The sequence below is a fragment of the Tinamus guttatus genome, unplaced genomic scaffold (genome assembly GCF_059628265.1).
Source record: "Tinamus guttatus ecotype Peru unplaced genomic scaffold, ASM5962826v1 Tinamus_guttatus_pri_ptg000592l, whole genome shotgun sequence".
NCBI lineage: Eukaryota > Metazoa > Chordata > Aves > Tinamiformes > Tinamidae > Tinamus > Tinamus guttatus.
This window is the reverse complement of record NW_028289126.1, coordinates 450,727-476,206: the sequence shown is the minus strand read 5'-3', so window position 1 is coordinate 476,206 and position 25,480 is coordinate 450,727. Positions and strand designations below refer to the sequence as shown.

At 42.3% G+C, this 25,480-nt stretch overlaps 1 protein-coding gene across 2 annotated transcripts in view; it reads left to right on the top strand.

Annotated features, from left to right (window-relative positions):
• The window catches only part of SPATS2L (spermatogenesis associated serine rich 2 like), a 71,411-nt gene that overhangs the window by 15,637 nt on the left and 30,294 nt on the right, over positions 1-25,480 (top strand). For both annotated transcript variants that reach the window (XM_088534724.1, XM_088534723.1), the window contains exon 2: positions 19,509-19,570. In XM_088534724.1, the coding sequence (XP_088390850.1) occupies positions 19,532-19,570 (39 nt within the window). In that variant the 5' untranslated portion in view covers positions 19,509-19,531. The remainder of the gene's footprint in view (positions 1-19,508; positions 19,571-25,480) is intronic.

The following is a 25,480-nucleotide window of genomic DNA, read 5'->3' as shown; positions in this document are numbered from 1 at the left end:
CACTGAGCTCTGCTTGACGTGAGGTTTGGGGATGAATCTCAGCTGCTTTTCTCTTGAAGCTCTGGAGACAGTATTTCATGGCAGCTCCTGCTAATGACTGGGTCTTGGCCTTGGGAACATATATCCCTTAGCTCCCACCAGCCATAGATTTGCCTCTGATAGATATGGGCTACTGTTTTTATCTGCCTGTGTCACAGCACACTTCTAAGTCTCTTTTGTTTGTTTGAAAATATTAAATCACTTTAACAATTCATCTTTCATTATAATGGGAAACTACCTTGAACATTTGCAGACTTTAAGCTACATTATTTTCTTTGAAAATAAAAGTGATACAAGTTTCCTTTTAAGTGCTGCACCTTTACTCTTAATTTTCTTTCTCTTCCCTGGAGTCATTATTTACTGCATAAAGTTTTCTTCATATTAAATGAGGACAAATGGTAAATCAGGAAAATAATCAGAATACGAAGGGATGTTCCTACGAAGGGATGTCCCACGTTCTTATTTTAAGGTGTTACATCTCATTTGATCAGACTAGATGGTTGCGGTATTCTTTGGAAAGAAAGAACACATTCAGTAAAACTTTTTTTTTTTTTTTCCCAGTTTATAGATGTCCTCAGGTGTTTTCTCTAACAGCAGCAATGTTGCTGTTAGCTAACTCTAACAGTCAGCAATGCACAAAACAAAGTCTTTTGAGTTCCATTTTCTGGTTATATTTCTTTGTCCTCTAAAATAGTTTGTAACAGGCATGGCCCTCGAAGTTCAAGAATTAAAATTCTAATCTGAATAATTTCATATTGATGTCTCTTGAGACTAGATTTTCAAAGATTACTTGCCACTTGGGTATTCAGCATTTCATCAAATTCAAGAGGACAAAAGTCATCAAAAGAACTCCTGGAGCAGAAACAAAATACTTATATTTTTATATCATACTATTTACATTACATGTATATATATATAATATTATTTATATTATGATATATTATATTACTAGGTGAAAGGGGACATGCTGTGATAGTCTGTCACAAGAGCTTTTGGTAGATAAAGTGCTTTGGGGAGCTGCAGGGTGTTTCAGATGCAGAAGTAATTAAGAACTTTCCATCATGTTTTAAAATAAAAGCTGCAATTCTGATAGGACATGTCCAAAAGTTCACTGTGGTCTTTGGCAGAAGATGGAGTATCCATATGGATAAATTGAGTGAGGTAGGACACCAGTCACCCATTTCTTGTCCCTACTGGAGAGTATTTGCAATACAGAAGAAGGAATCAGTTGCAAAGACAAACGAGCTATAGCAATTTAACAGAGGCTGATTTCAGCAGATAGCATGTTCAGAAATGTCACGTTAGGCTTTTAGGACTAGCTGAGGAACTGCTAAGCAGATCTTGTTCTGGAGCAAACCATGAGCAGCGTGTGACTTGCTTCAGCTGGCTGTGTGGTTGTACGTGTTTAGCTTGGGAGAGAATTCCCCTAACACCTGTTTGCAAGTTGGCAAAGCCCTTGGACCCTGCGCAAACTGCTGGGTGACTCTTTGGACCTGCCTTTGCTCCCACTGAGTTAGTGTCTTGAGATAATGTTGCCTCCAGGAGAAGGAGCACGTGGTAGAACCCCTCTGGTGCTGCTAGTAACAAACAAGTGAACTGTGGCTGTTGCACCTACAGCCCTGTAGCACTAATGAGTAAAGTGGTTAACATGACATAAGGTTTAATCTTCTGATCATCCCAATAGCTCATTTTAAAATTAAGTTCATTTTTAGCTGGGAGCATTTATATGTGGTCAGGAATAGGGCCAGCAGAGAAGCTCGGGCAGTTATTTAAGCTATGTGGCAGTGAAAACAACCCTTGTGAAAACTGTCAGCACCCCTGCATGTTGGCCGTCACAGTAAGGGGTTTCCCCTTGGCATCACCCTCCCTCTCCACCCCCAGCAAGAACAACAAAAAAGGTCTTCTATAGAGAGAAAACAGAAAAGCAAAATGACTAATAGCATTCTTTCTCACTTCCAGTTGTCTTTGCAGGAGATACGGCCTCTTAGAATAGAAAAATAAGGATAGAAACTGAAGACCTTCACAGTGGTGAGAAAACTTTTATATTTCTCTTTACAAACCATTATATGAAATCCATGTGACAAAGTGAGCTTGGAAACTCCTAAATCACACTTTTAACCCATCTTTTACAACTGAGTTTGTTGTTACTGAGCTGTCTTGCAAAAGCTGACCACAATATCAAGTGCTACAGTGACTACAGGAAAAACTGACAAACTGAAACAACTGAAACAAGTAGTTCTATGTAAATTCCTTACCCAGCACTTTGAACTTTTATGAAGCACAATGTGAAAGAAAGTACAATTATCCAATAATCTCGTGTCATGTGTATGGTGGATATTAATTGGGAAGGTACTTCCCTTGCAACAACGAGGAATTGGGGGGCTTCTTTCACCATAGTAGCATAGCCTCTTTGAACACCTTGAATGTGGCTTTGATTCGTATCTTGCCTGTGGACCACATCTTTCACCACTCTGGATGAATTTTGTTGGTTTAGCTTCTGTGTCTGTGTCATTAAATTAATCAGCTCTTACTTTACTGTCTTGCTGTGTCCCCTCCCATCCTTTTTTGACTGTGTGATTCATGGATCACAACTGAAAATTGTGCTGACCAGATATTGTGAGATCATCTTCTACAGAGTAGAGCCCAAGATGATGTTGAGAGCTGGACTAGGGGAAATGTCACTCCATGGAGTGATAGAAAAATGAATTAGATGTGGCAATGAAGTAAAATGCTGAGAAAGTGGGTCTCTAATCATCACAGTCTGAGGTGGCCTGAATGCAGTGGCTTTTGTTGCTTCTCTTTGGCGGGGGGGAAAAAAGTGTAAATGTTATCAAGACTTTCTTTTGCTGTTGCATATGAACCAGCCTCTCTCTGCCCACCGTACATATTAGCAAGCATGGGCTGCAGCATGTTCCAATCCCAAGTAGAGGGCTAATGACCGCATCTTCCCGTGTAACTCTAATGGAGATGGACATTTTTCAAATGTCTTTAAGGCTCTTTATATTATTTGCAACTTTGGACATGTGGATTCTGTATCCTATCAATAGCTTTGTGAGAGATCTTTGGTGAATGAATGCCTTAATTTTGCATCCGTAAGATGAGAAGTGCTCTTTTCATGCATTTGAACATGGTTGTTGGGGAGATAGACAAATTATGTGGCATTATGTGATATTTTGTGAAATACTCAGAGGTTGTTATAACGAGCAGAAGAAGGACTCATTTATCTGTGCTGTTGCTTGCACATGCCATATGGATTTGTTGCAGAGCAGTAACAGGGTTTCTTAGAGAGGAGGTGTGTGTGTATTTTTTTATTTTTATTTTTTTATTTTTTTTGAAACTCTTTAAAAATGGTTTCTATGTGGCAAAACTCTAAGGCTGTTTATGGTAGAGGCCTTATAGAAACAATATTGTGCTAATTTCCAGTTTAACACTTTAAATTCAGTAGCTATGAACTGCGTAACTTCCTCAAAGAAACCAAGATACAGATGCCCAAAGTAATTCTACGCGTCTGCAGATACATAGTGTGGCCAAGTATGTGATGACATACTACTTGTCTGACTTGACCTCTATTTATTATAACTCAGTGAATCCTCCAGTTGGTTTCTGACCAGACCTTGAGCTGTCAGAAGCAGATGGCCTGCCTAGAGAGCAGGATCCTTGGAAGCATCTCAGCACTCATCAGGCGTGTTACATAGCACAGGAATTTCTCAGAAGAGCAGTGCTGGCTTTCAACCTTCTCGGTGAACCAGGGATAGTTTTTCAGCTGTATTTAGTCTTCCATGTCAGAATAATAGCTTGTGTCTCTGAAAATAGGGAAGATCTTGCTGACTAAATTGGTGAACTGGCTCATGTACCTGGAGCGGTAGTATTAGGTAGGTCAGTACAGGTCCTAGTTTGGGCAAGGGCTGTCTGTGCAAGAAGGGTTCATGTATAAAAGGGCATGTAGCAAGGGGATTTGTACAACTCTGAGTAGAGTCTTGGTGCTCTTAGTGCTTTGCAGTGGGACTGCATCATGGTAATGCAATCCGTCACCGCACACGCAGTTGTCTGGCATGTAGGGGAGGACTGAGCCATCCTCACAGGCAGCATCAGAAGAACAGCAAGTCCTATTCCTGCCACTGGACTTGGTGTTTGGTGAGGCCTGTGCTGAGATAAATTCTTGAGCGCTTTGCTCCCATCTGAGACACATCTACTAGAGACTTCTTTTGGCCTACCGATTTTACCAGTCTATTGTAATTGTTTCATCATGCTAAAAGCTGGGTTGCAATTTTAATGGGTGTCGGGCTGCAAGCCAGGGCTCTGTTTTCAGACCTGTAGTGAGACACTTAGATGTACCGTTCCCTGTAATGCTTCAGGCATTTCCTCATCCTTCTCAATAACACTTCCAGTTTGAGTCCTTCCAATATACCTACTGCCCTTACAGCACACACAGCAAGGTCTTAAACAACCTTAAACCAGGAAGAACTACTATTCCACATTTCTTCTGCCTTGAGGCAGGACAGACTTTATTTTTGTATACTCTCTTTCAGAGCCTGACTCTTCTAGGTAGACTGAGATGTCTTAGAGCCAGAGAGAGGAGGAGTGTTTGGGACATAAGTCTGTGTGTGTGTCAACAGTCTGGGATGAGACTCAGTGCTGCCTTTCATCCTCAGATGCTATGAGTCAGCATTAATTTAGCCTAGTGAACCCAGCCTTTTCAGGACTCAAGTATTTTAAAGTATTTTAAATATTTTTATCAGTATTTTAAAAAATGTGCTAGGAGTTTTGTGCCCTAATTCTTGATTTTCCAGCTCTGAGGATCCAATCCTAAAGCCAGTGTGCGTATATGTGAAAAGCATCACAAAAGCTTAAGCAAAGGCATAGCTGCATGAGAGGTCTCACTGTGAGAAGCTGAGGAGTCTGTCACTGCGTTGTCATTCGGAATGTCATCTGTTCCCTGGAGAAATGTGATGTTGCAGAATTTCAACAGTCACATGCTAAGGATCCGACACACCGTGCAACTTGAATGTCTTCATTAAAGGCGTTATTTAAAAGCCACGAGCAATTATGTACTGAAACACTGCTGTAAACGAGAGTTTCCTTGGATAACTGGGAAGAATGAACGTACTCGTAAAGAAGCAGCATGCACTGAGGGCAGGGCAGAGTTGTACCTCCTCCATATTATGTTCTGAGAAGGTTCATGCTGCAGAACGAAGGTTTTTCCTGGGCAGTGATAGCTTGAATGCATGTCCTTTCCTTGGAGGAGGTTGGAAGAAATAGTAGGTATCCCTATCCTCTATGGCTGAGGAGCAAACCCCTTCTCTGAAGGCAGTATGATGGAGAGTGTTATGCTAGAATGGAGCACCAGGGTTGTAGTTTGTGCCCTGCCTGAAAGTAGGGTGTATGTGGGGATAAGGTGGTGAAAGACTCTTTGTATCTTACCTCTAACTGCACAATTCAGGCAGTTTAAGAAGAGGGAAGAGAGCCAAAAGATTCCCTGTTTGCTATGCTCTGAATGCTAGCAAGGTGCCTAGACCATTCAGTCTCAGCAAGCGAGCAGAATCCCTGGAAAATGCACAATGGGTAAAATTCAGCTTTCCGTATGTTGTCGATATTGTTGGGAACTCTGCATGTTTATGGAAGATAGCTAATGGAGCAGAATCTCATCGCGAGTAAATCGCTTCTCATAGATGGGGCTTATTTCCTCCTTATTGGAGAGGAAAGTCCAAATATTGAGCAACTACAAAGCCACCTTCTCTTCAGCCAAAGTCCCGTGCTCTGTGAATGCCAGCAGCAGAGCTCTGTCAACTGCAGGATGTAATCGCAGGTGACGTCTGCGGTCTGCAGGGACAATGCTGCACGTTTGGGTACGTACCTAAAATAGGGATGTTGATGGCTTTGCTACAGAGAGAATGTCAGAATAACGGCCGTGATTGCTGCTTGTGAATGAAGGTGCTAATTTTATGTAGGTTGTCATGAAAATATTGTTAAATGTTCAAAGATCAAGTGCTTAAGAATCTCCTTTGCCTTTACTTGAGGTGCCCCTCCATGCCAGGGAAAGGTACGACCCTTTACAGAGCCTTCTTGATGATCTGCACAGTGACCAGTTGTTCCTGACTAACCACGGTAACGGCCTTTTTTTTATAAGCCGAACTTAACTCATCCCACGTTTTGCCATGACTTGAGCTCTATGGGAAAGGATAACTGACTCACAGGGAGTTCAGCCTGTTTCTTGGAGAAGCTTTGTTCAGCAGATGTTTCTGAGAAGTGCTTAAGTTATGATGAAATAACCTTTTTTATGATTTTTTTCCCCAAGAAAAATCCTTTTTGATTGGGAAATTCCCAGCCAGTGCAGTTTATTGTCTGCCAGTTGTTACTGCTTTCAGGATGGTTGCATAAGCTGAGAAGCTGAAGATTGAGGTTGCTTAGCACGCCGTGAACTGGCCCAGTGTTCTGACTACGCTTATGTGTAGCACACAGGAGCTTGTACGTGCTGTTGTAATGTTCCTGATAAACACAGCTGGGAACGAAGGTTAGCAAGCAGGGCAGTTGTGAAGCCCCCATACAAAAACTGCCTTTTTGTGCATTTCTTGTCTGGAAAGTGCTGGTATCCATATTTGGTGCCCAGGAAATGTTATGGTTACTCTAGTACACCGACCTTTTCAAAATATAGGGCATTACTGGAGCCCTCATTCTAGAGTCTGTGGAGCAAACAGCATGTTAACTTATCCTACAGAGGGTTGTTCAAATATTGCTTCTTGCCGAGTGCAAAATAAAGGGCTCGTAATGTGCCACAGTGTTTACGAGTTCGAGGACTGTGGCATGCCAAAGATCACCTCCCCTGAACGGCCCAAACCAGCCAAGCTGAGAAATGCTTTTGTGTTCATATTTCAGTTCAGTGTTGTGCAGTGAAACTGGTTTTACCTGTCTGGGAGAAAAATACCTTCAGGCTTTTCTTTGAAGCCTTCCTCAAAGGAAGAACAAACCATCTTCTTTTTATGTCTTGATAAAATGAGTCCATCTGCTGTCCTTGCGTCGTGCTCATTTCCATGGCTAGTCGTCAGGATCGTTGTTGCCCAGACAAAAAGTCTGTTCATTTGGTGTGGGGGGCTAAATCCAGCTGATGCAAATCCTGCAGTAGCAAACAGCAGAGCCTGGGTAACACACTGCTTTTGCTGCTGCACAGGATAAATGTTGTGCTTCTGTAAAGTGCAGGTTGAAGTCAGTAAATATCGTAATAACAATTTATTTTAATGTTTAAGAGTAAATAGATTGAAGGTCTAAATGAACAATAAGTAATTATAGGTTAGCTTGTTTAATGCTTTATTGTTCCTGTTTCCAGGAATACCTTTCGTTAACACAGAAAATCAGTTCAAGGTTTTCCTTGAGGATGGGTCGGGGGAGGAAGAGGAGGGCCAGCATTTGTTTTAAATCTAGGGATTTAGCATATTTTGTGACTCTGTGGATATTGAGCTTTGGTACAATGCCGGGCCTGCATCCGTTTATCATGAGTATACATCAGAGCATTTTAATAGAGGAATGCCTAGGAAATGTTTTGTGTTTTTCTTAATATATGTATCTATTTCACTTAAAAGGAAAAACTTGCATCTCTCTGAAAGAACCTATATGGGTGACTCAGAAAATGAAAGGCTGATTTAACTTCAGTGCTCAGTTTTGCAAGGTACTAAACTACTCTAGCACATTTAAATCGAGTACGTACTTACCTTTAAGCACATGCATAATCTCCCCAACTCTTGAAATATGTTTACATATTTGAACACATTTTAGTTGCCTGAGGCCTAGCTACATCAGACTTCTTTAGGACTTTCTTGCTTCTAGTTGAGTATCTGGCTTTATCAGTATTCATCCAACCTCTTTTACTCCACGAGGTACTTCCAGAATTTTTTAAAGTTCTTTCATTCCCAAAATTTAGCCATAAACATGGCAGTTGTTATGAGCACAGGGCTTCCTTGCAGGCTCAGCCAGGGTGGCTCTGGCAACTGTGCTCTAAGTGCTGCTGCCTGCAGGTTCCTTGGCATTTCCTCCAGCTCTGCTGTGCTGCCTGCTGTAAATCCCCACAGCTCCTTGAATTCCAAGGAGCTGCTTCTGCTTGTGTTTGCTGGGAATCTGCCCTGCACATCTAACTGGTAAGTTGTGCTTTCAAAGAGATGTGGAGAGAGAGGAAGGGCAGTGCAGACCCTCCACACCTAAGAAAATGAAGGCAGAAATGCAAGTACCTCTTCCCTGAGTTTATGACTTATTCTGAGGATTATAGGAATTTACTATAAGGTTCTGGTAGCAGTTAATGCATCAAGCTTAACTTGATGCATTTTGATAATTATATTACTGAATATCTAAAACAACTGTAAATTTTACCCTTTCCTGACATTCACTTTTACCCCTCTGTTCTTACTTGGTAGACAAACCACTGTGAGTGAGGCAAAATATCCTCTATTCTTATTTGGTATAGAAACTACTGTGATTGAGTATTGCATTAGATAATCCTATTGCATTAGATGATTTGGCATTATCGTTCCCATACCATGCTCTTCTAGCAGCCCACATTTGGGGAACTGCAGAAACAGATTCGTATACTCTCTTGGCGTGCCATTCTAAACTAAAATCAGAGCCAATGTAAATGATTTTTAATAGCTTGAGCAGCTGCCAAGAACAACTTAAAAGATAATGCCCTGTTTGTAGAAACTGAAAATTAACTTTTAGGGGTTTTTCAGGCAGTTCATGAAAGTCTGTAATTTTGGTAGATTATATTTTAATATGTCCCTGCTCTTTATCAGCATATTTGGCAAGATTCCTTCAGATGCTTGGGGAAGAGCAAGACTCATGTTTATTTTGGCAAGTGCTGCTGTGCAAAGTAAGTTTTCTCGCTCTCGTTCTCTCTGAAATATTAAGGGAAATACTCTTTCTAAATCGAATCCATCACTCCTTCCTGTGTAGCAGAGAGGACCATATTTATTGTCCATGTAGCTGTGTCCAGTAATTCTGAACAGTGCTTGGCTTTGCTGGTGAGATGCACATAGTAACCCCAGGAACTTCAGTCGCTTTCCCTTTACGCTGAGTCACAGAGCTGGACTCTTCAGATGCTCCCCTAGGATGGCAGCGATGGAAGGAGCGCAGCGGCACAGCCCCTGAGGTGACAGCACCAGGAGCCCCAGGAGTTGCTGCTTTATCCTGAGCAGTCACTGACCTCTGTGGTATTGATGGAGCGGCACTGCGGCTCTTGGTTTGGAACCCCTGGAGTGGGGAAATACCTTTACTGGCTCTTGACTGATTCTAGGAAGCTATTTAATTTGGTATGTTTTGAGAGTAAGATGAAAAATGATTAGAGAAACTCCCCTTCTCCTTCCTACTTCTGAGAGCAGCCCAGGTGCTCAACCTGGCTTCTACAGGGCAAGAAACTGATATAGAACAGGCGCTTTGGTGTCTGCATGCTGGAGATATTTCCCTGCCACTGGAGGCCTGAGGTGAGTTTTCTTAGTTTTTCATTGAAACTGCTTCACTTTGGTTAAATAAACATTTGTAGGGTGGACTCGCCATTCTTTGAAACAGTTTCAGTGATTTCAAAGGATTGATACTTTCCTGCTCTGAAACAAACACACACAAAGTGTTAGTAGGCTTCCCAGCTTATTGCAGCTTAGCTTTTTCTGTCTTTTGCTTTTCTTTTTTTTGGTTTATCATAGCTTTGCAGTGTGGTGTAGTTTCAGCTCCGTTGGCGACTGTTTCTTCCTCCACAAAAGGTGATGGAGGCCAAAAAGAGCATGGGAAAGCACTATCGCCTCAGTTTTGAACTAAACTTACATTCCACTACCCCCGTCCTTTCAATGGCTATTCTTGATAGCTAATGGGGGGCAAGCAAAAATCCAAACCCAAATGAACAAGAAGTGCAGATAAGCTATGTAGTGCAAATTGTAAAGAACTGAAAGGGGAGCTGATCGCTTCAGATTCCTTTTGTCCTCCTGCAAACAGCCCTGACTTTTCTTGACTGTTATCTAAGAGCTTTTAGATTGTGTCAATGTCTGTATGTTGAAAGGCCCAGTACCATGTAGCAAAGACTTCATTCCAGAAATCAAGGTGTTCTTAGGATCTGAATTCTCAGTTTTTGTTTGGTAAACGTTACAGTGTTGTATGTGCTTTGAGAGTTGTTTTTCAGTGTTAAAAAATGTGATTTATTTTTAAAGTAATTGTGCTTGCTTTATTTTTTAAAATTGATTAATTCATAAAGTGTGGTAACTATCTCCATTTTTTTTTTTCTATCCACTGAATTATGACTGATCTGACTAGAATGTGTTCTTAAAATTTCAGGGCTAGCTATTCTTTTAGTGTCCGTTATTTAGCAAATGCCTAGCTTGGTGTTCTATAACAGGATATTTAATGAGTTTATGAAGTTTGGACATTTCACCATCCTTACCATTGTTTTTGAACAAAGACAGGGACTGTCTTGAAGGTACCTGTGTTTTTGTTGATTGTATGGCATAGATTTTTTTTTTTAATCGGTAAAATCATTAGAACCACTTAAATTGAAACACAATCAGTGCAATTAAAGTAATAGAGAGGAGAAAGTGCCCAGGCGTGGGAAGCTCAGAGGTGCAAGGACTGTGTTACCGGCCTGTTGCTGTGGCCTTGTTACAGCCCCTTGTGCTTGTTGCAGCCTAACATGCAGAGGTCACTCACCCCAAACTCGTTGCCACTACAGAGAAAGTGACAGCCATCCTCTGCACTTAGAGATACGAAAAAGCCACAGAAAATTAGCCTGTTTGAGTATTAGTATCATGTATATTTGCAAAGCTCAGATGTAGAATATAAGGTTGTGAATAAAAGATCTCCTTTTTATGGTTGGAGAAAAATATCCATCAAAAGGAGAGTTTTATACCGCATTGAAGTTTACTATATAAGTACAGAAGATGACACATGGTGTAATAACCTGTATGTAGCTATGGAATATATGCGTACACCATTAGAAGAAAAACCAAGTTTCTTCCAGTAAGAAGGTAACCAGACAGAGAGACTGCAAAGCTTCCAGTGAGTGTTAGTGATGGGATGGCTCTCTGGCATGCAGTAAAATACTGGGTACCCATGTGAATTTGTTCCGTGACACTTTCATCCCTGTGATCCATAGCTGGGTGGAAGTAGCATCCCTAAGTATGCGTGTGTGCGCGTCCATCTCAGCAGTTACAGAGTATCAGCTGAGCACTCGTTAATGCAGAAGTGGCCTTTGGGATTCAGGTATTTTACATGGTGAGTGTTTTTTTGTTGTTGTTGTTGTTGTTTTTTTTTTTTTTTTGTGTGTGTGTGTGTGTGTGTGTGTCTTACAAATCCAGTGAGCAGACATCCCTATTTTGCAGTGGAAAAATGCAAGGAGATGGTAGAGTTTGCTTTAGAAGTTAGCCTGAAGCATTGGTGAAACAAAAAGTGCTTTCCAGTGCTTGACATCTCAGTAAATGTATGTGAGGCCAAATTTCTTCTTGTACTAATTGCTCAGAAGTACAAGAAAGATCAACAAAATTATACCACTTTTTATCCTTTTTATTGCTAACATTTATCGGTAATACTTATTTTTATTGTGAATGCAAGTGCATATTTTGCTTCTGGGTTGAGCTATTCTCATGAACTTTCTGCCTTGTGACCAGAAGCCACGGGATTGATTTCACTGTAGCGTAGTGCCACTCACGTTGTATTTGCTGTATGCTGGCTGATTCTGAAAGTGCCCAAACTTACACATTTGTTTGGGTGGTCTTGAGGTGTGATTCCTCTTACTCAGGTGGGGGATTTTGGATCATTCTCAGCTCAAAGGATATTCTGCAGAGGATGGTCAGCAGGTTCTCCTAGTGCCGTGTCTCTGGGATTACACTAGTGGTATCTGTTACGCAGTCTCAGCAGCATGAGGGACATGAGGATCCATTCCACGTACCACGTGCTCCTCAGCATGAAGCCACAGAGCCCTGTGAGGCCCTCCAGGTAGAAGCCTGGCTTTGCTCCAGGGCTGAGGAGGAGCTGAGAAAGGTGGTGTGAGGAGAGGGGAAGCTCTGGTGCTCCCTGCATGGTGTTGGTAGCACCCTCCGCGCTCAGGACGTGCTCGGCAAGGTCAGACACCAGGCAGGAGAAGACCGGGTCCAGGCACAACACTCACTGACACGTAACTGTTTTGGTGCTGTGCAGGTTGGACATCATGATTTGACTGTGGTGCCTGCTTAGAACCATTCCTGTCCTTGGCAGACATCTGAGAAGGATGAGAGATGAGTTTCTTAGGAAGCCTACTCGGGTGCTAGGGCCTGTCCTTCTTCTCTGCTGCTTTGCTTGTTCTGGCAGGTAGTTTTATAGTTTCTCAGGTATGGACTTGGTGATGTTGTAAATATAACTTCTTCCAACGTCTTTATTTTCGAGCCCTCTGTAAGGCTGTAATGCCCCCGAGACGTCTGTTTTTCTCTCAGTTTAGTATCAGTTGTTTCAGGGATCTTTTTCTTTTTCCAAGGTGGAGGTGACAGGCAGTGGGGGAGCATAAACCTCTTTTCTATGTGAGTCCAGACTTAAACTGTCTGCCTGGTTCTATACACATTTCCAGCAGGCAGTTGGCAGCTCTGCAGCAGGTGGCTTCCAGGCAGCTCCCTGTCCTGTGTGATGCCCACCAAGGAATCGGGCTGCGTTTGTGAAGCAGAAGGGAGAACGCGCAGGCACCTGCTCTGCTCTGTGTCCGAGATGAGCGTGGCCAGGAGAGAGCAGCAGGGCTGCACCCTGCAAAAGGGAAAATCCTCTGAATGTACGTGTGTGTCTGTGCTTATATACTTTTAAAAATAAATATACATTTTATGTACAAATAAAATAATTATATTGAAATGAAAGGATACTAAAGACCCCAGATACCATTTAACTTATTCAGTGGCACCTACCAGGCAGCCGTGATTAATTTCAAAGTTATGAAAACCAGGAAATAGAAAAGGATGGTGTATATACAATTTCTGCCTATGACCCTTTAGAAAAGTGCAAGACAAAACTAGTTGAAAAATCGGTAGCTCTATATTAATTACACTTTCTGCTATTGTACTGGATGTGTTCCTTTGGAATGACACGGCAAGCTTAAAGGGCAGCTGGGAGGGCACTTATTAAATGTATCCTAGATGCTCTTGACACTGATGTTATGCATTCATTTTTTAATTACTGTGTTTATCTTAAAACACAGCATTATAGCAAACAAAAAATAATTATCTTGAGATAGCAAAGATGAGTGTCCAAGTCTCATGTTATCTGAAATCATTTCACAACCATGACGGCAGGGCTTTGGGCACAACAAAATTTGATATGGGGACAAAAGCTTTTGAATTTTTTTAGATAAATGGAGATAGTCTCTAACTCGTGCCATCAAGCACGACCTTGGGCACCAAGGATTTATAAATATTAGTCACATACACACTAATGTTTGCCCTTTAACCTGCGAGGGAAAAATTTCCAGCTATTTAAATAATATCTGAGTGAAGACTGGCATAAATCCTGTTGGAAATATTTTAATTTTGAGGTTGCACTCTCTTCTACTCTGTTCAGCACTTATGACACAAAAATATTATGTTTTCTGATGCACTGTGTTGTCCCAGCGCTCCTCTGTGATTCTCTGGTAACATTTCTGTAAGGCTGCATCAGTGAAAGCCCAGCGTGGAATGAAGGACGCGTGTCTCCAATTCTGCTGGTTTTGTCTTCACCTCAGGCATGTGGAAGGCTGCAGACAAGACAGTGTAATATAATACACGTGGGATAGATAGTAATCCCATTTAAAAATGAAATCCAGTTTGGTAGAGGAAGTTGCTATGCAGAAGCTAAGAACGTACTGCAGGCTGCTGCCATCTCATTATATTCATAGAATCCAAATCTTCCGTTTGAATTTGCCTCTGAAGCCGCGATTGCTTTGAAGCTGGCTCTGAAGCACTGACTGCTTTGTTCCCCTGTAGCTTGCACGTTGCTTTCCTAGCAGATTTTGACTGAACTACTTGGAAATGAGTAAACGATCCTTAAGTATATATCTACTCAGCCCTGGTGAGGCCACATAGAATCATCTGGAGTATTGTGTCCAGTTCTGGGCTCCACAGGACAAGAGGGATGTGGAGCTGCTGGAGAGAGTCCAGCGCAGGGCCACAAGGATGATCAGGGGCCTGGAACATCTGCCCTATGAGGAGAGGCTGAGGGAGCTGGGCCTGTTCAGCTGGAGAAGAGAAGGCTGAGAGGGGACCTGAGCAGTGTCTAGAAGTACCTCAAGGGAGGCAGTGAGGAGGATGGTGCTGGTCTCTTTTCACTGGTGGCCACTGATAGGACTAGAGGAAATGGCCAGAAACTGAAGCACCAAAAGTTCCACAGGAACTTCAGGAAACATTTCTTGACAGTGAGGGTGCCAGAGCACTGGAACAGGCTGCCCAGAGAGGTTGTGGAGTCTCCTTCTCTGGAGATCTTCCAAACCTGCTTGGACGCAGTCCTGTGCCATGTGCTCTAGGTGACCCTGCATGTGCAGAGGGTTGGACTAGATGATCTCTAGAGGTCCCTTCCAACCTTAAGCATTCTATGATATTATACCTATTTCACAGTCCTCCATTGTTCTACTTTATGAACATATTTGAGTGACAAAATTGTGAACTCCTGTTGCTCTGTTAGGAGTGAAAGCTTCCTCAGTGACTGCACCCCGAGTGTTTATAGTCGCACTCGGGAGGGCTGGTAAGTTTATCAGCAGTAGGGTCGTGTATCGCGTATTTACTTGCCTCACGGTGCTGCTGTATTGTCGTTCAAAGCCCCATTGTAGGATCCCCTCCTTTGTGAAAGGGAAGACAGCAGTGCAATAAAAACGTGGTGGAGGCTTTTTTTGGTTGTTTTGTGGAAGCTGGAAAAGTTAGTCACAGCCCAGCTGGGAGAAATGAGCCCGGGGAAAGGAAGTACCGGGTTGGCATGAGGTGCATCAGGCAACTGCAGGAGCAGGTGAGGACCTCAGAACCTGGGTCAAGGCGATTGCACCTGGGGTCCCTGTTGTTCAGGGGGCAGCTTTGAAAACGTTGCATAGGGCAGAGGAGGAAGCGTGTCGTTTTAGGAGTGCAAGAGGTTCCTTGACCATAACCTATAGATGAGCACCCCCTCCAGCACAGGATTGTCCTGTGCTCTTCCCTGTGGAATGCTGCCAAAGAGAAGCTGTATCTGCAGAGAGCAAAACCAGTGGAGTGGCTGTCACCATCTGCTCCTCTCCAGCAGAGCTTCTTGCTGGAGTGCTTTCCCAGATCATAGCTGCCAGGCAACATTTGCACTTCTCTAAGCTTCAGTTTTTCCCCCCTCAGTATTTGAAGAGGAAAATTTTTTACTGGAGAGGATGTTTCTTCTTTCTGATGCAATTCCTAAGGCTGACATTTAAATGCTACCTGGTGCGAATTGCCAGGTTTTGTGGCAGTGCAAGGCACAGTCTCGCTCTTGCGGATGTCTGCTGTTGGAGATGCAGGCGATGCCACCCATGCAAAACCCGGCACAAGATGAAGAGTTTGGCAGCTTTGCCCCAAGACCTGTCTAGCTGGAAATGCTCCGTGAGCCACGCGGCCCAGAAAGCGGCACCAGGAGTTCTTTGGAGGCTGAGTGCAGCAGCCCTGGGATTTTATCGCTGTGTGAAGGCGCAGAAGGAAAACTGTTGTAGAGGCTGGGCCAGCAGCCACACATTTATTCACCTGTGCCAGGTGAGTGCTGGCATATTTTGCTGCAGTGATTTAAGGTTTTAGCTAGCTTTCTGCCCTATTGGCCCTTGCTGTGTGCAGCACAGGCAGCAGGAGAGAAAGCGTGCCAGCATGCTGGCTACCCCAGCTAATGCCAAGTCAAAGCCTGGCCTTAGCTTTAACCTGCAGGGAGTTGTTTTCAGGTTCTTGGTTTGGTAGGGGAAGAGAAAGAGTAAAGAACTGCCAGACTTAGACTGTCTGCCCTCCAGCATTTCCTTGGAGCAAGTCTCCTGTGTTTTCTCTTTTCATTTTGCTGAAATGCTCTGTTTTGAAAGGCAATATATACCATGCCATTTGGAAGTATGTCCTGGGTATCAAAGTAATGCCCTGTTCTCCATATTTAGGAGCAGGATATGGCAAGCAATTGAGAGTGATTTCCTGTTCCAGGAAATATGTTTGGAAACTTGTATCGGAGATTATGGTATTCCTTTTATCTTTCATTCCTTTTTAATGTCCTCTTCGTATGATATGCAGTGATATTTGAGAAGTACAAGCACAGGCAAGAGACGTGGACAGAGTGGCAAAGCGTTTAAGCTGACATTGAAGCTGAGAACCTTCCATGCAATGTTTTGTGCATCACAAACTGTACCCTTGTGTTAACAGAAATCTTAGCCACTTCAGAAAATTCTTTGGAAAAGGTCTTTCTCCAGGTCTCTTCCGTGCATGTGTGCAGTTATTGACCCGAAGGAATGCCCTGTTCTAGCTTTAGGTCTCAATTGAGGGTCCTACCCTGCCGTTCCTGTTCCACATGCAGAGTCCCTGCAATCTGTGAGACAGCTCAGGTACGAAGAAGCCTCTCTTGAGAGTTAGGGTTCAGAGTGTTGCACTTTAAAATTTAGATCCAAATTTGCAGCAAAAGTTTTTAAACTTCACCGGGACAATTCCTATGCCTCAAATTATTCATATGCTATAGTCTTTCTTCACAGAATTAGAAATGGAGCATATTTTCAATTCAGGTATTTAAAAAATAATTGCAGGATATATTTTTAATTGCAGGATAAAAATAGCAATTAAATGAATCAATTTGTGCTACAAAGAGAAAACTAACATGATTAGCTTTAAATTACAGCCACAGAGAGTTTTTTTTTTAAACTATTACTGACATTTTTCTTTTTATTTATTATTGGTATTTTACTTATGTAACAAGCAGTGCTGAACTGAATTCCATACATGAGCAAGTGTTTTATGCAAGTTGTTTCAACTGGGGAAGGTGAAAACAGCTACCTTAGCATCTTCATTTTGACAACTGGCTTGTAATGTACCTATTAATGAAGAGTCTGAGGTTGAGAAGAATGAGCCCCTTTGCAAAAGCCACTGTCCTCTTCGTCTGAGCTCAAGAAAGGGGGGTTAAGGAAGAGAGAGCAGCCCGGTGAGTTGCTCTGCAGTGAGGCTGTCAGTTTGGTGACGTTTTGCCAAGTCGTCCTGAAAGAGCTTGTGGTTGCAGGTCAGCTGAATCAGTACCACGTTGAGCGCTGGAAGAGACTCATCATAGCAATACCTGGCACATACGGCACAGGAGAGATCCAAATCCCATCTGGCAAGGCACTGTATGAAGTTTTGGTGTCTGATTTTCGATTAAATCAGAGCATTGCTACAAAGAGCAAATTTGGCTAAGTGTTCTCGTATGGTTTAATTAGCAAATTTAAACTAGAAGCATTATTTGGCTAATATCCTTGAAGTAGCATAAGTAGAGAGATCCTGTTTGTTTTAAGAGAGGGTAAACAAAATTCATGCAATTGATTTGCTTGATGCTAGATGCAATTCTAAATTTTATAGCTTTGGTTTAAAAAAGAAAAAAGACACAGTCTGCAAATCAGAGTTGGTAAATCTTTTCTTCATCCCTTTGTGGAGTGAGTGTGTGTGTGTGTGTGTGTGTGTCTATGTGTGTTTGTTGTTTTGGTCTGTTTTTGTTTGGTCCTTTTGTGGATTAACAAATTTTTAGGACCAGAAGAGGCTTAGTTATAATTCTTATGGTACTGGGTTTCTGTGGGGTGTGCTGGTTCATTTTTTCAAAAACTGTTTTTTTTTTTTTTTTCCCTGAGAACTTTTAAATAAAGTGCGAATCAGCTTAAATGCTGGATGCATTTCAGTCAGTGGCAAGCTTGCATTCAATAGTCTTTGGCATTGGTAAAGCTCCTGCATGGTAGTAGTGATCTGGCCAAATAACCGTTCCTTAACGTGTGGCTATCCATTAAAAATAGAAAAAGATTTCAGTCCAGCATGGTCTGGCTGTAGCTAGGGGAAAAGCAGTCGGGCAATCATTTAGGAGTAGGTTTTGCTGTCTGCAAGGGAAATTTGATGGCCTTACTGTGATCTTGGGTTCTGTGCTTGTGTGGTGCAAGAAATAGAGCAAAAGACAGGAAGTCTCCCCAGATGGTGTGCCCGGCCTACAAACAGCAGGCATTTCTCAACACTTTAGTTTAATTTTACACATTAAATATTGGAATTATGCTTGTCTTGACCTCATATTCCATGTGATCTTCTTGCCTGTTCTCTCCAAACATTTTTCAAGTCTGTTTTTAGCCATTGGGTGGGTTTGACAAGCTCGTTTGAGTCCTTTCATCCTTGATTAAGGCTGAAGCACACAAAGTTTTGTTGTATTGGCAAATGTGTTTCCTGGAATTTAGTCTTTTTAAGCAGAAAACACATGCATACAGAAAAGAGTAACAAGTTTAAATGCCAGCAATGAATACTCTGGTAGAAGCTTTTAATTTCTGGAATTTGAATTCCGCTCAAGTGCTGTGTTTCAAAGCAGGAGTTTGAGGAGGAATTGTTTAGGTGTATTAAGAGAGATTTAGAATAGTTGTGGGATCTTTCACATATCAGAAAATATTGCAAAGAGCTCAACAAGGAGAAAGGAGCAGGTGTTTCTGGTTCAAAAGTTAGAAAGAACGAAGATTTCCTTCTCATTTCTTTACCACTGAATCTCCAGTGTGTAGTGAAGAAATTGGGTGAGCAAGCTGAGCTTTTCTTCCATCTGATTAAGTCTTTATTGTTTAAGTGTGTGATTTTCTTTTTTTTAAGTGAACTATGGAGTGTGTTTGACTGTTGGAAGCAGGATCAGGCAGCTGGATTCCCTAGTTTGGGTTAACTCTTCATCATGTGATACAGTGTCTCTATTTGCAGTTATGTGTAAACAAAAGCATATAGCAAAGTTTCTTAATCTCATGCAAATTCCACACATGTGCCCAAGTTTTCAGAGCAGACTTGGAGACTTAACTGTACAGACCCTGTCAGCTTCCAATAGGAGCTGCATGACTAAATCCTCTCATTTAGCTTTGGAAATACCAAAGCAGCACTTGTTCACCGTACGCCCTTGCAGTTTTAATTGCTTTTTAGGACTGCATCTTCAGAAAAAAATTCTGGCCTAAATTAAGATTGCTCCTGAATGAGAAAGCAGGAGCTGTTGAGGTCACCTAAACATTGTTCACTTTTAAAGCCTGAAGGATCCCACCAAGTAATAATGAACAGGGTCCAAGAGATGTGGCTGGGAGAAACGTGAAGAAACATCTGTAAAAGTGTGTTTTTTAGAACTTATCTGAGAAGGACATGAGATCAGGCTGTTTGGATTTTTTGATGAGATTGAGCACTGCTGTGCAGGAAACAGTAAGACCTGTTCTTATCCTGTGCTTTTCATGTGTCTCTAATGTCTACTTGTAAGCACATGTGTTAGTCCTTATGGGGTGCAGCACTTTGACAGGTCGGAATTAAAAGCTTCACATTGATCCTTTTTAATTTTTCCTCCTTTCACAGGCAATAGTCTTATCAGAAGAGAGATGGCAGAAACCAGTTCTCCTGCAAATATCAAGGAAAAGGTAGGTTCAAGTAACAACACAATGCAATCCCAAGTGATGTTTGCATACACATTTCATCCCTGTTCCTTCAAACACTGCTCACATAACTAAGCTAGATATAAATTGTGTGCCTCAAATTAAGTGCACAGGCACATATTTGTAGTATTAGAGTATTAATCTCAGCTGATGAAAATCATGTTTTGCTGTTCTGCAAGTATACAATGTAAGAGAAATATAACTGACAAAACATTCTTGTGGTTCCTATGCATACTGATGCTATGGAGAAAGGGATTTTATGATGGTTGCTGCCCTGTGAAATGCAGCCTTGGAAAAATGCACCTCTTTGAAAATGATTTTTCAAGCAGACAGTACTTTAGCTGTGATGCTTAAGAGGCAAATTCTAAAATTGCAAGGCCTGTAAAAGTTGAACAAATATTTTTTTCCTGTCTAAGTAGCTCTGCTTTTTACTGCTTTCTGTGTGCATGAGGAGGTCCACTTCATATCTTGGTCAGTGTTAGAGCCTCCCCAGCCTTTCCAGAACGCTCAAGAGCCTGAAGCACAACAGGCTGTCCTTTCTGCAGGCCGTTTGTACCCGAGGTGCTGTGGTCCTGGGGGTGCAGACTCACACTGCCTCACACACCCCCTCATTGCAGCAACCACAGGGGTGCAACATGACACAGTCCAGCAAGAGCCTTGGCCTGGGCTTCTAGAGCTGCATTGCTACCACGCTGGTTTGCATACAAACCAGCAGGCAGGTTGTGAACAGACTATCTAGCCCATAGTTATTCCCACCAACATAAATAGGAAGCCAGGAAATGTGTCAAAGCATTGGAAAAATAAGACAGAAGTGGGAAGAATTTGCCGTGCTAGGGTTATATTTTAAAAGGACCTGGTTTTTAAGTGTTCATCTGAGCATCATCTTTATATAATCATCCTTGTTGTGTTTAATGTGTGGGTGGAGAGGTGTGCTTTATATTTAGGAGGTTCAGAAGAGGCTAGCATGTCCCTTGATTTATGGGCTTTCGGGCTCGGTTTGGCTCCTGGGAAGGAGTTTGTCGGTGTGACTCGTGTCAAAGGCCAGGCTCCACTTCTCTGTGGGCCAGTTTTTTTTTCAGTGAAAAGTCATTCAAGTCCATTTGCTTCCTGAAAAGGAAAAAAGATCCAAGTTTGTTTCATAAGGTGTGTTCATTCTAGGAGATGCAGAATAGTGAAGGCAATATGAAACGGAGAATTGTAGTCATCTTCCACCGTCTTGCAAGACCTGCCTGTGATGCTTCATATATCATTCAGGGTGGTGGGTACGTGAAATACTGTCCTTTCTAGGACTATCAGTGGAAGGAACACAGAAAAAAATACATATAGTTTCTTGGATGAACTTTTTTTTCTTACTGACAGCACAAAAAAGATTTGCCTACCTTCAGTTTTGCAGCTCAGTACTTTTCTGGACCAATAACAGGGAAGATCACTTAGCGCGAGGAGTGTGTGCCAGATTTGTAAATACGACCTTCCAATCTAGAGAAGCCCCATGAAGCGAGTTTAGATACGGCGTAACACCCCGCAGTGTGACAGAAGAAAGAAACAGGGGGTCTCGAGCTGGAGGCTAGTGATCAGAATAAAATTTTAGTTAACTGGCTGCTTTGTTTCTGAGTTCACAAATAATGAATATTTCAGTCATATGTAATATATTTTCCGTAATTGATCATGGCTAGCAGGTAATGGCCAAGACATTGCAACTGATTTATGAAGAGCTGTTGAACAAGGGCAAGTGCTGATCTCCAAACTAGGTTTTCTGAAGTTTCAGGTTGTTAATGATGTTCCCTGAAGAGCAGTTACAAACTGTCACCTGCCTCCTAACATGTGAATTCCTCTGCTGAGGAAAGGGCGTAGCAAGCCATGATTTAAACCAACTAGTTCAGATAGGAATCGGTTCCTGTCCAGCATGTTAGGTCAGTAGGTTGTAGGTTGTACATTCTATTTTACAGCTTTTTTTTTTTCCCCCCTTGAGAGATTTGTACAGATGTTGGCCTAAGAAGCCTAATGGATGTTTCTGCAGCTGTGGTACTCATTTGTATCTAGCATATTTTCCATGCAGATAACCCACAAATTTTCTGGAAAACCACAAGTCCTGCTTTTCCGCAGCAGCCTACGTGGGCAGTGCAGGAAGAAGTTTTACCATGGGGATTTCTCTCCCCCTCTGTCCCCCTCCCTCCTGCTCCCTCTTCCTCCCTCCTGACTGTTGCCCTAATCTTCCTTTTCCATCTCGCTGTCTCGGCTATCCTCCCTTCTGTGCCTGTCACTGATCATCTCAGAACACAGGGTATTTGAGGGCTTGTTTTCCAGTGCCAGTACCATTAAAGACAGAATTGTGTGTACTTCAGCTCGTACACATACAAGTGCATGAATACACTAATTCAGGACTAAAATGGGCCAACCTCCTTGGATGAGTTCCAAAACAATTTCCTAATAGTAATGGAGCTATTTTAGCATCAACCACGTGCACCACCAGAAGAGCTGCTGAAGTTCTGAATGATGGCACCTCCCAAATAAGAAGCAAAGTTGGCAAACCACATCATCTCCTGCAATAGTTAAACCTCTTGGTTTAGCAAGAAGAGAGTGAATGGCACACCACTGCATATCCCTTCAGCTCTGGCATACCATTTTGGTTTTGTTCCTAAGGAATTGGGTCTGACTGTCAGGAATCGTTCAACATTTGGGACTTAACTGTTGCACCCATCTTTGCTTTTATTGTGTAGCTAAACATGCTCAAGCATGAACAGTCTTGTGTCAGCTGGAATTCACAAAATATCTAGATGAAAATCCTCTTCTTGGGGATTCTGTCAGGGTAAAGCCTTACTGAAGTTCTCCTGAAGGGTTTGCTTTTCCATCTCATTATCACTTCAAATATCCCCCGAGCCACCTGTAGGAACAGATGAGTGGGTTTGTTCTATAAATGGCAAGAACACTTATTCCCTTATGTGTTTGGGGATTTCACAGGCTTTTTAACATTGCAGCATAGCTGTGGTTTTCACAGGCAATGGCTAGATGCAAGGAAAGGGTGGAATTCATGTTGGAAGTAATATGAGTAGTATATAGATTTGGAAACATTCTTTACAAGAGAAGATAGCTTCTGGTCTATCCTTGAAAATTTGTTACTGACATACGTTAAAAATAAGCAGGATAGGTGAATGTCTGTGTATTTGCCGATAACCATACTTTTAAAGTGAATTTACCTCCTTAGAGAAGATTTGTTGAGCTCAGTGTTTAGTAGAAGGTGGCATTGGATTTGGGAGTAGTCATGATAGTGGTTCAGATCAGTGCTGGCTTAGGTGAGACCTGAAACCAACACAGCCGTCAGCTGGTTGGTTAGTGTTCCTAAGCAAACATAAGTAAGCATGATAAGTATTTCTAAATAAATAAGTCACCAGAATAACAACTTGTTTCAAGGGAATTAGACCAGCTATGTTCAGGGGTTTCAGAACAGCTGTAAGTTTTCAGAGAAAGTTTAATCTGTCACTATGTCAGGAAGATGTAAACAAACTCTCTGAAGCCCGGATATGTTACTTGCTCACCAGAAACATCCTATTTGAGGATGATACCAAGGGGAAGTAGATGAACCAGAGCAGCAAAGAGACAGAAATTGATTTTGTGATCTTACAGTTGCCCAGAAACTACTTCAAAGTGTACTGAGAGCCTAAAGGACAAAAATGAATACACGTCAGCTTGGTTTTGTGTGCAGAGTAGGTGACCTGCTGTCACAAGTTTGATTTCATAGTTTACGCAAACTATGTATTTTTTTTTCGAGCTTCATTTGTCAGGGAAATCCTTGGAGATAGATGCTCATAAGGACTTTAAGTGAATGGAGATCATGAGTGGTGTCCTTCACTCCTGCGTGCAACGCTCCTCCGAGGTAACCTATTGCTGAGTGCTTCTTTTTAAGTGAGATTGCATCAAAGTTGAAGAGTAATCCTCACAAAAGTAGTAAACTGCACTTAATCACACTTCAGGGATTTTATTTTGCTATAGGAGCCACTCACCTGAGGAGACTTAATGTGTTTTGATACAGCTTCTGGGAGGTACTCAGCAATGGCCAAGCTAAGGGTGTGAGTTCATGGGAGACTAAACAAAAGTGACCTTCTGATGGTGGAAGCTTTGGTCCTGAACAAGATGCAACCTGAAAGCCTGGCTCAGGTTGCACTGACTTCAGCACAGCTTAAGCATTGCCTGCAGCTCAGAAAAGGAGTTAAAAATCTAAACTTTAAGCATGAATTAATTTTATCCTTATCCGGGAGAGCAGTTGCATTTATAGGAATTGCATATACACTGATGGAGTACTTCTCCAAACCATGGTTTTAATGGAGGTTCTGTGTTTGATCTGGCTGGCAGTTGTTTTCAAGATCAGGGCTTTATATTCCAGATATGTTATTGCATTCAAGTAGCAAGTTGAAATTAGGAGTTACTCGGGTGGGGGGGAAAGAGTGACTTCTTTATTGTTTAAAGGGAAGATAAGCAAAGACATGTTTTATATAACAGTCAACAGAGAATGCTGTTGCTTCTTCGACAGCTGCCTGGTAGAGTTATTTAGTACATGTATGTTCCCTATATTGAATTTTATGTAGTCTAACTAAAACAGGACTTCACCCTCTGTGTTCATCCTATGGATATTTTTTTCTCCGTATTTGTAAATTTTCTTCCTTAAGAACATGCCGGGGCTTTTTTGGATCAGGTCTACCTCTAGTACGTTTCCATACCCCTTTTTGTATTTAGTTTGAATATTAACGAAATGAAGCAAAGTTTTGCTTTTAATTTGCATTTTTGTGTTAATCAAAAATTTGTTAATAGTCAAAGCCCATGCAATACCAATAGAACATCTTGAGGAGATTCTGTAGCCTAAAAAGCAAAGCGCCTCGTGTGAATTCCTGTGTTGTGGTGTTCTCCATCGTGCAGATGTTCCTAGGAACTCCTTACATTTCTAGGAAGCTTCCAAACTGCAGTGCGTGGCAAGCTGCCTGCTCCATCCTATGCTCTTAGCCTCACTTTGTTGTTTCCAGATGCTTCTTGAGGTCTCTGGACTTTTCATAGCAAAGAAAGGCCTAGAAACCACATGAAACTCCCATGCTTAAGTTTAAAGATGGTTAGAATATGCTAAATATTTTCTTTTACAATTTTTCCTGTAAGCAGTTGCTGCAGTTGCTATGAAGAGGTTATGCAATTCTGAACAGGGAGATGATCCACGTGACTGTGCAAGAAGGGAGGTATTTGTGATAGTAGGAAGATGTAATCCGTATGGTGGAAATGTTCAGCACGCACCAGCGGGAGCACAAAATGGGCTGCATCTTGTGGTCTGCTGTAGCCCTGTTGCCTTTTCCAACTTTTCTTGTTATGGATCCAATTCCATTCATACTTGACACAGCCTTGTCAGTAAACAGCGTGACCGTCCCTGCAGTCGGGGAGCAAATAAAACTCCTTTCTCTCAGATTTTTGTCTGCACATCCTATTGATACGGGGTGATTTTCACTTAAAATGTGTATGGTGCCCAAGAGGAATACTCCTTACTTCTCCCTGCTCCCCATGCATGTGGAGGAGCTGAAGAGAGAAGCTTGGGCAGTCCAGCACTTTTTGGATAGCTCCGGCAAGCCCAGCCTTTCGGCAGTGCAGTTGGCTCCCCAGCCTGTCTAAACACTCCACCTGGGAAGCTCACTGCGGGCGCCAGAGGCTCCAAGACCCAGCAGCTGGGTTGAAGACCTTGCTTGTGTGCAAACCTTGTGCAGCCGTAACATGGGAACGTAGATGTGGGATTGGACAGGACTCTGGAATGGGCCTTGGTGAAGCTGAAAAGCAACGTGACTCTCAGATCTCACCCCAGCCCCTCAGAGTTACAGGTGGGCCCTGAATTTTCCAAAGCTGGCCCTGCTACCTGAAATGCGTTGAGGG